This window comes from Heptranchias perlo, chromosome 25 (genome assembly GCF_035084215.1).
Source record: "Heptranchias perlo isolate sHepPer1 chromosome 25, sHepPer1.hap1, whole genome shotgun sequence".
In the NCBI taxonomy this organism is placed as follows: Eukaryota; Metazoa; Chordata; class Chondrichthyes; order Hexanchiformes; family Hexanchidae; genus Heptranchias; species Heptranchias perlo.
The window spans coordinates 8,048,656-8,062,993 of record NC_090349.1 but is presented as its reverse complement, the minus strand read 5'-3'; the positions used below and the strand labels follow the sequence as shown (position 1 = coordinate 8,062,993).

Genomic DNA, 14,338 nt, shown 5'->3' with positions numbered 1-14,338 from the left:
CCTATCCAATCTACTCTTGAATGATGACATAGGGGGAATATTAACCCTCCCACGACGGGGGGGGACAGTGTCGGGGGGGGGGGGGGTTTAAATCTGTAAAAATGTGAAATCCGACCCCAACCCGCCGCAAACGTACCTACTTCCGGTTTAACAGCAGAGGGTTTCGGGGCGTCTGAGTAACCCGCTCTGGAGATATAATATTTAAATGAGGCTCCATTCCTCAGATTTTGGGAGCCATTAGAATTTAATGGCTCTGGGCTGGGTTTCTGAGGGCTCAGGAAACACGGCAGCTAAAGGGAGGTACATACCTGCCAGATTCAGCAGGTATGTGCTTTTCCAGCACTGCTTGCAGGCCAGGAGAAGCAGGAGTGCATCCCCCGGCCCTCAAGCAAATCTTCTGCCGCAATCTGCCTCGTTCCGTGATCGGCCGTCACGTCTGTGATCTCTCCCTCCCTCCCGCACTCCGAGCCCCCCCAACCATGCCCTGATTTTCTCGGATTGTCAAGGACCGCCCCCAGCATTTCTTGACTGCAGCCTTCCACCGCTGGCTTTCCCGCCCGGCAGCCTAATTTAAATTCAAAAGTCACGGCCCGATGATATCATCGGTGCTGCGATGCGATTTTCACAACGACTCGGGGGAAGCCCGCCCGGTGTCAAACCTGCCAGAGAAACCTGGTGGAATGCAGCAGAGCAGCCAGAAGAGGCCAAGCTAAGTAAGATTTTATATTCTTTGGTCGGAATCTGTGGGAGCCAGGAGGAGCAGGAAGAAATCCTCGGGCTTTGGTCCTCCCTCTCCCCCCAACCCCCCCTCCCCCCAGCATAGGTCCCCGACAGCGGCCGGCTCCCACCTCGATTCCCCCTCCCGCCCACTGGCCTAGACATCATTCCCGTGATGGCAATGGGGGTGAGCGGCAGCCTATTCTGCTTTAGTTTTTCTCATTATTATTCTTATAGTCCTCATAGGCCCCTCTTCTTCAATTTTAATTGGTTTCTAACCTCTATTGGCATCCTAAAACTACTGGTAGCTTCCTTATTTTTTTGAAAATGAAATATATTTATTCTATACATTTACAATCTCTTTTAAAGCATCCCACTGTGTTCAAATTTCTCCTCCCACTTTACCTCAGCAAGCTCACTCACCTTTCTAAAATCTGCCCTAATCCAATCTGGTGTTCTAGTTTTTGGACTGATTTTTTCCCTTTCTAGTTGAATTTTAAACCTTATATTGCGATCACTATGACCAAGGTGGTCACCCACATTTAGCTCATCTACCTCATTTAAAAAAATTATTCATTCATGGCATGTGGGCGTCGTTGGCGAGGCCGGCATTTATTGCCCATCCCTAATTACCCTTGAGAAGGTGGTGGTGAGCTGCCTTCTTGAAACGCTGCAGTCCGTGTGGTGAAGGTTCTCCCACAGTGCTGTTAGGAAGGGAGTTCCAGGATTTTGACCCAGCAACGATGAAGGAACGGCGATATATTTCCAAGTCGGGATGGTGTGTGACTTGGAGGGGAACGTGCAGGTGGTGTTGTTCCCATGTTCCTGCTGCTCTTGTCCTTCTAGGTGGTAGAGGTCGCAGGTTTGGGAGGTGCTGTCGAAGAAGCCTTGGCGAGTTGCTGCAGTGCATCCTGTGGATGGTACACACTGCAGCCACAGTGCGCTGGTGGTGAAGGGAGTGAATGTTTAGGGTGATGGATGGGGTGCCAATCAAGCGGGCTGCTTTGTCCTGGATGGTGTCAAGCTTCTTGAGTGTTGTTGGAGCTGCACTCATCCAGGCAAGTGGAGAGTATTCCATCACACTCCTGACTTGTGCCTTGTAGATGGTGGAAAGGCTTTGGCGAGTCAGGAGGTGAGTCACTCGCCGCAGAATACCGAGCCTCTGACCTGCTCTTGTAGCCACAGTATTTATGTGGCTGGTCCAGTTAAGTTTCTGGTCAATGGTGACCCCCAGGATGTTGATGGTGGGGGATTCGGCGATGGTAATGCCGTTGAATGTCAAGGGTTAGACACTCTCTTGTTGGAGATGGTCATTGCCTGGCACCTGTCTGGCGCAAATGTTACTTGCCACTTATCAACCCAAGCCTGGATGTTGTCCAGGTCTTGCTGCATGCGGGCTCGGACTGCTTCATTATCTGAGGGGGTGCGAATGGAACTGAACACTGTGCAATCATCAGCGAACATCCCTATTTCTGACCTTATGATGGAGGGAAGGTCATTGATGAAGCAGCTGAAGACGGTTGGGCCTAGGACACTGCCCTGAGGAACTCCTGCAGCAATGCCCTGGGGCTGAGATGATTGGCCTCCAACAACCACTACCATCTTCCTTTGTGCTAAGTATGACTCCAGCCACTGGAGAGAGTTTTCCCCCTGATTCCCATTACTCTTAACCAGATCTAGCAATGTCCCTGCCCTTGTAGGCCTATTAACATACTGCTTGAGGAAGGAGTCCTTTACACGTTTTAGGAATTCCATTCTCTTGTCTCCATTTACACACTCTATGTCCCAAGTGATTAAGTGGATAATTAAAATCTCCCAGAGCAATAATTTTATTATTCCTTTTCATCTCTATAATCTGACTGCAGATTTCCTTTTCCATTTTCTTTCCACAATTTGGAGATCTTGTCCTTTTCCAACACACACACACACACACACACACACACACACTTTCCAACAGAAGGCCCCTGGTAACAATCAGGAGCAGGAACTGCAGCTGATTCTTCCTCCCAAAATGGCCAATGTTAGCATCTTTCGTCACTCCAGCTGAGAACAACTAACTCAGCATAGTCCAATATTTTTTTTAATACAATTTTACATTTCCTGTTGCTGTCTGTGACTGTCCCGATTTCACAACAGCAGCAGCTGATGCAGAACAAAAAGATGCTGAAAGTGGAAGTGCTGATACAACCAAACTATGTTTCAATGTTTGGGATGTCAACAAAGCAGGACTATTCATTGTGTGGGGTGTGGGAGTGAGAAAGAGGAACATTTGAGAGATTACACTTTCTTTACAGGCTGTAAGAGACCTTCAAATAGGGCACAGATAAGACAGTTCTAACAGTACATGTTATAACAAGATTCAAAATAAACCACGATAAGAGCCACACAGTATCAGTTGGTGCTTCATTTTCTACAGAACAGCAATTCGCCCCATTCACTTAATCTAAGAATGCCCATGCTTTTTTATATTAGGAGCCACTTAACTGCAAACCATAGAGCCTCATAAGCCACAAATCAACGTTCCCATTAATTGACATAGATCTGGTGCTGCGAGTTAGGATTTATCCACCAATGAGGCAACAACACTAAGAGCAGCCCTTTCCAAACCTCCAGGCCCATGAAATTCAACTAGGAGAATCTCATGAATAAAATATATTCACAAATAATGCAAGTAAATATTCAAGTATAAGCACAAATTGAGCAGAGTTGCCTGGGCTTCGTGGTCCACATATGGGCCATAGTTTGGACACCTCTAACATAATAAAGCTATTAAGGCTGGTACCTAATTCAGATTCTGTAGCAGAACGCATCGGGGTGATGGGAGGATGGTCGCCAACGTCCTGGCCCTTCCGAGGACGATTAATGCCTTCAGCGAGTAATGCCTTCACCTACAAAAACATTTGACCCTCCATCATTACCAGATATAAAATTTCCCCTTTTTTCTTTGATTGGTTTCCTGTCAATTTCATTTGGCAAAATAATAAAAATTGTGATTGGGTTACATAAAACAAATGGTACAACCAACAATAAATTGGTGTACGGCTGTCTTGGTGAGCTCATCTGCTACTGAAACCCTCGTCCATTCCTTTGTTACCTATAGACTTGACTATTCCAATGCTCTCTTGGCCGGCCTCCTATCTTCCACCCTCCATAAACTTGAGCTCATCCAAAACTCTGCTGCCCGTATCCTAACTCACACCAAGTCCAGTTCATCCGTCATCCTTGTGTTCGCTAACCTACACTGGCTCTCGGTCTGGGAATGCCTCGATTTTAAAATTCTCATCCTTGTTTTCAAATTCCTCCAGCCCTGCAGCCCTCCAAGATCCCTGCAGCCCTCCAATTCTTGCCTCTTATGCATCCCTGATTTTAATCGCTCCACCAGTGGCGGCCATGCCTTCAGCTGCCTAGGACCTAAGCTCTGGAATTCCTTCCCTAAATCTCTCCGCCTCTCTCTCTTCCTTTAAGATGCTCCTTGAAACCTACCTCTTTGACCAAGCTTTTTGTCACCTATCTTATTCTCCCCTTATGTGGCTCGGTGTCAAATATTCTTTGATAATGCTCTTGAAGCGCCTTGGAACATTTTAAAGGCGCTATATAAATGCAAGTTGTTGTTCAGCTAATAGAGAGGAGGGCAGAGAGAGAAAGAGACACAGCGTTGAGGCAGAATGGGAGCACAGAAGAGATGGGGAATCTACTTTGACTTCCGGAGGACTGACCAGCTAAGCCCACTGGTCAGCCGTCCACTCTGGTAACGAAGAGTCCCCCATTATTTTGAGGCGCTCTGCACCCCCTCTTACTCCCAGATCTGTAGACACTCTGCACCCCCTCTTACTCCCTGATCTGTAGACAAACTGCACCTCCTTTTGCTCCCTGATCTACAGACACTCTGCACCCCCTCTTGTTCCCTACACACTTTGCACCCCCTTTTACTCCCTGATCTGTAAACACTCTGCACCCCCTTTTACTCCCTGATCTGTAGACACTCTGCACTCCCTCTTGCTCCCCGATCTAGACACTCTGAATCCCCCTCTGGTTCCCTAATCTACAGAAACTCTGCATTCCCTCTTGCTCTCCGATCTAGACACTCTGAATCCCCCTCTTGTTCCCTAATCTAGACACTCTGCACCCCCTCTTGTTCCCTAATCTACAGACACGCTGCAGCCCCTCTTACTCCCAGATCTAGACACTCTGCATCCCCTCCTGTTACCTGATCTGCAGACACTCTGCACCTCCTCTTGTTCCCTAGACAATCTGCACCCCCTCTTACTCACTGATCTGTAGACACTTTGCACTCCCTTTTGTTCCCTGATCTAGACACACTGTACCTCCCTCTTGTTTCCTGATCTGCACTCTGCACCCCCTCTTGTTCCCTAAAACTCTGCACCCTCTCTTGATCCCTGGTCTGCAGACACTCTGCACCCTCTCTTGATCCCTGATCTGCAGACACTCTGCACCCTCTCTTGATCCCTGATCTGCAGACACTCTGCACCCTCTCTTGATCCCTGATCTGCAGACACTCTGCACCCTCTCTTGATCCCTGATCTGCAGACACTCTGCACCCTCTCTTGATCCCTGATCTGCAGACACTCTGCACCCTCTCTTGATCCCTGATCTGCAGACACTCTGCACCCTCTCTTGATCCCTGATCTGCAGACACACTGTACCCCCTCTTGCTCCCTGATCTGCAGACACTCTGCACCCTCTCTTGCTCCCTGATCTGCAGACACACTGTACCCCCCTCTTGCTCCCTGATCTGCAGACACTCTGCACCCTCTCTTGATCCCTGATCTGCAGACACACTGTACCCCCCTCTTGCTCCCTGATCTGCAGACACACTGTACCCCCTCTTGCTCCCTGATCAAGACACTCTGCACCCCCTCTTGCTCCCTAATCTAGACACTCTGCACCCCCTCTTGCTCCCTAGACACACTACACCCCCTTTACTCCCTGATCTGTAGACACTCTGCACCCTCTCTTGCTCCCTAATCTACACCCCCTCTTATTCCCTAGATACACTGCACCCCCTTTGCTCCCTGATCTGCAGACACTCTCCACCTCCTCTTGCTCCCCGATCTGCAGACACACTGCACCCCCTCTTAGTTCATAATCTGCAGATATGCTGCTCCCTGATGTCTTCCTGGAAAATGTGTGAAATTTAATGTCAGCTTTTAAAAATATATATATATATATTAAAAGCAACAAATAACAATACCTGAAAAAATCTGGACCATCAGTACTCCTGCTGGAAAATAAAATATCAAAAACTGAAGTAACCCCTTCATCCTTTAAATGAAGGTCACTCATTTACGAACCGTGTCACTCCAGTAGGGGTTGTTCGCCTGCTGTCGGAGGGCTCCTTTGAGGTCGAAGTTATCTGGGTATTGGGTGGTCTCTGTTCGAGGGTAGCTGATGTACCCCTGGGTGTAGAGTTTCTCAGCTATTTGCATGGTATGCTGCGGGCCCATCCCTGTTCAGACAGATGAAGGGGAAGAGTTGATGGACTACATATATCCTTGAGATAGACGCAGTGAATCACTTAATACACTGTGCACAACTGTAGTGTCCTCCTAAAAGTCCCTGCAAAGAAAATGAGCTCTGGATATTCATTTTTATATCTATACAGCAATCTACTGTTCTACCTTGTTCAATAATTGATGGGCCTTTTGAGTAGGTGGAGTGAGAAAAGAGATTGGGGTTTTACTACCTCAACAGTCACTAGGCCCAGCCTGGCAAGCAAAAGTGGGAACAAATGGCTGATACCGATACAGAAGACAAATTTTTGAAAAATGCGATTTGTTTTCTCCAATCGATCGCTCTATGATGAAGTGCACTGGGCTTGGCACCAGTTAAAATTAATAGTTAAAGCTCCACTCCGCTGCTTCAGCAACACTCAACAGCAGGAATGCAATTAAAAAGCAAATCATTGCAGACATTGGAAATCTAAAACAAAAACAGGAAATGCTGGAAACAAGGGTCAGTCAGCATCTATGGAGGGAACAGACAAGTTTACCATTCGAGTGCGGACCCTTCTGCAGAACTGAAAATAAGAGGCAGGCAAACAGACAGACAAGTTAATGCAATCAGAAAGAGGTAAGTGGGTAAATTACTAAATATAAATAAAAAACAAAGAATCACAAGTGGAATGATTTAATGAGGTCATCTCAGTCAAGCAACAGTGTTCCTGACATCCAGCGTTACCAAAGTGACAGGAGATTCATCAGATGACATACTCCCATCAATTCAATACGCACACCTTGATTTCATAGGTCACCATCACTTCTTGCTGAAAATCCCAGAAATGGCAACTGAAGCATCCCTGGCACATTTTCCGCTACCACCTACCCAGAAATGGCCATAAAACAGATGCAAATTCATTGGAAAATCCAGCTCATTATCTATGGAATGCAGCTGGTCAGGATTGAATAACGTAGTCTGAAGAAATACACAGATGCCCTGGGGCTTTCGTTCAATTCATGTGGACTTTCAGAATTTTCTTATTTACTTTCGTAATTACTGATACTAACAATACCCTATTCCTCAATGCCACACTACCATGGCCATACTCCCCGCACAGTGGCTACAACACACACACACACACACACAAACAGTGTGGTATGTTGATCACGTACAGTTCATGCTCTAAAGCCAGTCAAGCAGTTTGCAGCCAACATCAAGAATTCACCATGTGAATTATGAACCATAGTCCTATTACTTCACCATGAATATCTCCTCTGTCCACTGACCATCAGGGTCCTGTGTGAAATGAGTCTGGGCAGTCTCAGCCCAAGGGGGCATTGGCCCACAGCACAAACCTGCTCATTAGTCAGCATGCAATACATATTTCACTCAGCGAGAGTGCAGGAAGGCTGTTGTGGAAAATGTCATACTAGTACAGTAGGGCTTGCTGTTCTGAGGTTGCAGTAAGCTGATTTGGGAGTGCTCAACTCTGACACTACTGCCCCAAATGGACAATGTTCCATTCCCCAGCACTAATCTCTGTCACCTTGACAAGAACAGATAAAGTTTTTTTTTAAAAAAGATTAAAGGAAAAAAGTACATTTGAGATATTCCAGACACATTATATATAGCTGAAGAAACCCAACTCATCCCCGAGTAATGATCAGTAAGAGTTATGAATAATACACAGCATACCCAGGGCAGAGCTGGCTACACGCAACATCTCCACGGTGTTCAGAGCCTGTGGCCTCTGCTTCACCTTCTCCTTCTTACTCACAGATTCCACCTGTAACAAAAATGAAAACAATCAATCCACAATTTCCTTCCAGAGTTTGGACGAGAGTCCCTGTCTTAGTTAGCAGCTTTCTCTCACATGTAGCTACATGGTGCAGGGAGTGACATTTATTTTTGTGAATCAGAAGTCCAGGAGTTGACAGTGTAAAATGATCTGCCAGGCCGAAAAATGATGCGAGGGGACCCTGCAAGTATCCAGCTGGAAAGCTTGCTGTTTGTGAGGGCTCTACGGGAGGTATGTACATATACTACAATTTTATACTGGTGTTAGCCGGCACAAAAGCACCTTCTCTTCTCCAGGTTGTAGAATCCAGCACCTACTAGTTTTATTTTGGAACTGAAATCCTCCTCTTTCTTCTCCATTGTAAACAATTTTACAACACCAAGTTATAGTCCAGCAATTTTATTTGAAATTCACAAGCTTTCGAAGGCTTCCTCCTTCCTCGAGTGAATGTTGTGGAAATGAAATCCTCGAACCTTTCGCATTTATAAATCACAGAACAATACTTGGTGATTACAGACAGTGTTTTCAACTGCCCATTGCCAAGGCAATCAGTGTGCAGACAGACAGGTGTTACCTACAAGGTCTCCGAATATACAAACCACCAAAAAAAAGAGGCAGAAACATCAAAAAGACAGCAAATGACCCGTTGTATTAAAAACAGATAACATTTGTTCGCTGGTGGGGTAACGTGTAGCGTGACATGAACCCAAGATCCCGGATGAGGCCGTCCTCGTGGGTGCGGAACTTGGCTATCAATTTCTGCTCAACGATTTTGCGTTGTCGTGTGTCTCGAAGGCCGCCTTGGAGTACGCTTACCCGAAGGTCGGTGGCTGAATGTCCTTGACTGCTGAAGTGTTCCCCGACTGGGAGGGAACCCTCCTGTCTGGCGATTGTTGCGCGGTGTCCGTTCATCCGTTGTCGCAGTGTCTGCATGGTCTCGCCAATGTACCATGCTATGGGGCATCCTTTCCTGCAACGTATGAGGTAGACAACGTTGGCCGAGTCACAGGAGTATGAACCGTGCACCTGGAGGGTGGTGTCCTCTCGTGCGATGGTGGTATCTGTGTCGATGATCTGGCATGTCTTGCAGAGGTTACCGTGGCAGGGTTGCGTGGTGTCGTGGACGCTGTTCTCCTGAAAGCTAGGTAATTTGCTGCGAACGATGGTCTGTCTGAGGTTGGGTGGCTGTTTAAAGGCGAGTAGTGGAGGTGTGGGGATGGCCATAGCGAGGTGTTCGTCGTCATTGATGACATGTTGAAGGCTGCGGAGAACATGGCGTAGTTTCTCCGCTCCGGGGAAGTACTGGACAACAAAGGGTACTCTGTTGGTTGCGTCCCGTGTTAGTCTCCTGAGGAGGTCTAAGCGATTTTTCGCTGTAGCCCGTCGGAACTGTCGATCGATGAGTCGAGCGTCATATCCCGTTCTTACTAGGGCATCTTTCAGCGTCTGTAGGTGTCCATCGCGTTCCTCCTCGTCTGAGCAGACCCTGTGTATTCGCAGGGCCTGTCCATAGGGGATGGCCTCTTTGACGTGGTTAGGGTGGAAGCTGGAAAAGTGGAGCATCGTGTGGTTGTCTGTGGGGTTGCGGTAGAGTGAGGTGCTGAGGTGCCCGTCTTTGATGGAGTATCAAAGACGGGCACCTCACTCTACCGCAAGCCCACAGACAACCACACGATGCTCCACTTTTCCAGCTTCCACCCTAACCACGTCAAAGAGGCCATCCCCTATGGACAGGCCCTGCGAATACACAGGGTCTGCTCAGACGAGGAGGAACGCGATGGACACCTACAGACGCTGAAAGACGCCCTCGTAAGAACGGGATATGACGCTCGACTCATCGATCGACAGTTCCGACGGGCTACAGCGAAAAATCGCATAGACCTCCTCAGGAGACTAACACGGGACGCAACCAACAGAGTACCCTTTGTCGTCCAGTACTTCCCCGGAGCGGAGAAGCTACGCCATGTTCTCCGCAGCCTTCAACATGTCATCAATGACGACGAACACCTCGCTATGGCCATCCCCACACCTCCACTACTCGCCTTTAAACAGCCACCCAACCTCAAACAGACCATCGTTCGCAGCAAATTACCCAGCTTTCAGGAGAACAGCGTCCACGACACCACGCAACCCTGCCACGGTAACCTCTGCAAGACATGCCAGATCATCGACACAGATACCACCATCACACGAGAGGACACCACTCACCAGGTGCACGGTTCATACTCCTGTGACTCGGCCAACGTTGTCTACCTCATACGTTGCAGGAAAGGATGCCCCAGAGCATGGTACATTGGCGAGACCATGCAGACACTGCGACAACGGATGAACGGACACCGCGCAACAATCGCCAGACAGGAGGGTTCCCTCCCAGTCGGGGAACACTTCAGCAGTCAAGGACATTCAGCCACCGACCTTCGGGTAAGCGGACTCCAAGGCGGCCTTCGAGACACACGACAACGCAAAATTGTCGAGCAGAAATTGATAGCCAAGTTCCGCACCCACGAGGACAGCCTCAACCGGGATCTTGGGTTCATGTCACGCTACACGTTACCCCACCAGCGAACAAATGTTATCTGTTTTTAATACAACGGGTCATTTGCTGTCTTTTTGATGTTTCTGCCTCTCTCTCTTTTTTTTTTGGTGGTTTGTATATTCGGAGACCTTGTAGGTAACACCTGTCTGTCTGCACACTGATTGCCTTGGCAACGGGCAGTTGAAAACACTGTCTGTAATCACCAAGTATTGTTCTGTGATTTATAAATGCGAAAGGTTCGAGGATTTCATTTCCACAACATTCACCTGAGGAAGGAGGAAGCCTCAGAAAGCTTGTGAATTTCAAATAAAATTGCTGGACTATAACTTGGTGTTGTAAAATTGTTAACAATTGTCAACCCCAGTCCATCACTGGCATCTCCACATCATTTCTTCTCCATCTTCACTTCTTCCTCCTCCTCACCCTCTCCAATCTCCATCTTCTCACTCTCCACCTACATTTGCTTGCCCATCCTACCATCATCTGTTTCTCTCCCCCTCACACTACCCCTTTCTCCTTCTCTCCATCATCTTCAGTACTCTTCTTCCGCCACCTTCGTTACACCCTCCCCCCTTCAGCTCTCTCGCACATTCTCTCCCCCTTCGGCTCTCCCGCTCGCGCGCTCCCTCCCCCCCACTTCGGCTCCCTCGTGCGCTCCCTCCCCCCCACTTCGGCTCCCTCTCGCGCTGCGCGCGCTCCCTGCCCCGCGGCTCCCTCGCGCGCGCGCGCTCCCTGCCCCGCGGCTCCCTCGCGCGCGCGCTCCCTGCCCCGCGGCTCCCGCGCGCGCTCCCTGCCCCGCGGCTCCCTCGCGCGCTCCCTGCCCCGCGGCTCCCTCGCGCGCGCGCTCCCTGCCCCGCGGCTCCCTCGCGCTGCGCGCGCGCTCCCTGCCCCGCGGCTCCCTCGCGCGCTGCGCGCGCTCCCTGCCCCGCGGCTCCCTCGCGCGCGCGCGCGCGCCTCCCTGCCCCGCGGCTCCCTCGCGCGCAGCGCGCGCTCCCTGCCCCGCGGCTCCCTCGCGCGCGCGCGCGCTCCCTGCCCCGCGGCTCCCTCGCGCGCAGCGCGCGCTCCCTGCCCCGCGGCTCCCTCGCGCGCAGCGCGCGCTCCCTGCCCCGCGGCTCCCTCGCGCGCAGCGCGCGCTCCCTGCCCCGCGGCTCCCTCGCGCGCGCTCCCTGCCCCGCGGCTCCCTCGCGCGCGCGCTCCCTGCCCCGCGGCTCCCTCGCGCGCGCGCGCTCCCTGCCCCGCGGCTCCCTCGCGCGCAGCGCGCGCTCCCTGCCCCGCGGCTCCCTCGCGCGCGCGCGCGCGCTCCCTGCCCCGCGGCTCCCTCGCGCGCGCGCGCGCGCTCCCTGCCCCGCGGCTCCCTCGCGCGCGCGCGCGCTCCCTGCCCCGCGGCTCCCTCGCGCGCTGCGCGCGCTCCCTGCCCCGCGGCTCCCTCGCGCGCGCGCGCGCTCCCTGCCCCGCGGCTCCCTCGCGCGCGCGCGCGCTCCCTGCCCCGCGGCTCCCTCGCGCGCTGCGCGCGCTCCCTGCCCCGCGGCTCCCTCGCGCGCGCGCGCGCTCCCTGCCCCGCGGCTCCCTCGCGCGCGCGCAGCGCGCGCGCTCCCTGCCCCGCGGCTCCCTCGCGCGCGCGCGCGCGCGCGCGCTCCCTGCCCCGCGGCTCCCTCGCGCGCTCGCGCGCGCTCCCTGCCCCGCGGCTCCCTCGCGCGCGCGCGCGCTCCCTGCCCCGCGGCTCCCTCGCGCGCGCGCGCTCCCTGCCCCGCGGCTCCCTCGCGCGCGCGCTCCCTGCCCCGCGGCTCCCTCGCGCGCTCCCTGCCCCGCGGCTCCCTCGCGCGCTCCCTGCCCCGCGGCTCCCTCGCGCGCGCGCGCTCCCTGCCCCGCGGCTCCCTCGCGCGCGCGCGCTCCCTGCCCCGCGGCTCCCTCGCGCGCGCGCGCTCCCTGCCCCGCGGCTCCCTCGCGCGCGCTCCCTGCCCCGCGGCTCCCTCGCGCGCGCTCCCTGCCCCGCGGCTCCCTCGCGCGCGCGCAGCGCGCGCGCTCCCTGCCCCGCGGCTCCCTCGCGCGCGCTCCCTGCCCCGCGGCTCCCTCGCGCGCGCGCGCGCGCTCCCTGCCCCGCGGCTCCCTCGCGCGCGCGCGCGCGCTCCCTGCCCCGCGGCTCCCTCGCGCGCGCGCGCGCGCTCCCTGCCCCGCGGCTCCCTCGCGCGCGCGCGCGCGCGCTCCCTGCCCCGCGGCTCCCTCGCGCGCAGCGCGCGCTCCCTGCCCCGCGGCTCCCTCGCGCGCGCGCGCGCTCCCTGCCCCGCGGCTCCCTCGCGCTCGCGCTCCCTGCCCCGCGGCTCCCTCGCGCTCGCGCTCCCTGCCCCGCGGCTCCCTCGCGCTCGCGCTCCCTGCCCCGCGGCTCCCTCGCGCTCGCGCTCCCTCCCCCGCCCGCTCGCGCTCTCTCCCCCGCCCGCTCGCTCGCGCTCTCTCCCCCGCCCGCTCGCTCGCGCTCTCTCCCCCGCCCGCTCGCTCGCGCTCTCTCCCCCGCCCGCTCGCTCGCGCTCTCTCCCCCGCCCGCTCGCTCGCGCTCTCTCCCCCGCCCGCTCGCTCGCGCTCTCTCCCCCGCGCCTCCCTCCCCGCCCTCGCTCCCCCTCCCCCGCGCTCGCCCTCCACCTCGGCTCCCTCGAGCGCGCGCTCGCGCTCCCCCTCGGCTCCCTCGAGCGCGCGCTCGCGCTCCCCCTCGGCTCCCTCGAGCGCGCGCTCGCGCTCCCCCTCGGCTCCCTCGAGCGCGCGCTCGCGCTCCCCCTCGGCTCCCTCGAGCGCGCGCTCGCGCTCCCCCTCGGCTCCCTCGAGCGCGCGCTCGCGCTCCCCCTCGGCTCCCTCGAGCGCGCGCTCGCGCTCCCCCTCGGCTCCCTCGAGCGCGCGCTCGCGCTCCCCCTCGGCTCCCTCGAGCGCGCGCTCCCCCTCGGCTCCCTCGAGCGCGCGCTCCCCCTCGGCTCCCTCGAGCGCGCGCTCCCCCTCGGCTCCCTCGAGCGCGCTCTCGCGCTCCCCCTCGGCTCCCTCGAGCGCGCTCTCGCGCTCCCCCTCGGCTCCCTCGAGCGCGCGCTCGCGCTCCCCCTCGGCTCCCTCGAGCGCGCGCTCGCGCTCCCCCTCGGCTCCCTCGAGCGCGCGCTCGCGCTCCCCCCTCGGCGCGCTCGCACTCCCCCTCGCCCTCCCCCGCAGCGCGCTCGCGCTCCCTCCCCCGCGGCTACCTCGAGCTAGCACTCCCTCCCCCACGGCTCCCTCGAGCTCGCACTCCCCCTCCCCCGCGGCACGCGCTCCCTCACCCCCCCCACCCGCGGCTCTCTCGTGCGCGCGCTCCCTCCACCCCCTCCTGCGGCTCTCTCCCCCCCCCCCCCCCGCGGCTCTCTCTCGCGAGCTACCCTCCCCCCCACCCCACGGCTCGCTTGCGCGCCCCCCCCCCCCCCATGGCTGGCTCACTCGAACGCGCGCTCCCTACCCCCACCCCTGCGGCTCTCTCGCGCGCGCTCCCTCCCCACCCCCCCCCCCCCCGCCGCGGCTCTCTCGCGCTCTCTTCCCCCCCGTCAGCTCTCTCGCACTCTCTCCACCCCCCCCCCCCCCCCGTCAGCTCTCTCACGCTCTCTCCACCCCCCCCCGTCAGCTCTCTCGCGCTCTCTCCACCCCCCCCCGTCAGCTCTCTCACGCTCTCTCCACCCCCCCCCCGTCAGCTCTCTCGCGCTCTCTCCACCCCCCCCCGTCAGCTCTCTCGCGCCCTCTTCCCCCCCCTCCCCCGTCAGCTCTCTCGCGCCCTCTTCCCCCCCCTCCCCCGTCAGCTCTCTCGCGCCCTCTTCCCCCCCTCCCCCGTCAGC

General features: G+C 55.9%; 1 protein-coding gene across 1 annotated transcript in view; it reads right to left on the bottom strand.

The window, feature by feature from the left end:
- Positions 1–14,338, bottom strand: part of top3b (DNA topoisomerase III beta) — an 82,246-nt gene that overhangs the window by 34,924 nt on the left and 32,984 nt on the right. Inside the window, exons 8-10 of the mRNA XM_068005528.1 lie at positions 7,870–7,960; positions 6,030–6,184; positions 3,500–3,605 (exon numbers count right to left, since the gene is read on the bottom strand). Of these exons, the coding sequence (XP_067861629.1) occupies positions 3,500–3,605; positions 6,030–6,184; positions 7,870–7,960 (352 nt within the window). The remainder of the gene's footprint in view (positions 1–3,499; positions 3,606–6,029; positions 6,185–7,869; positions 7,961–14,338) is intronic.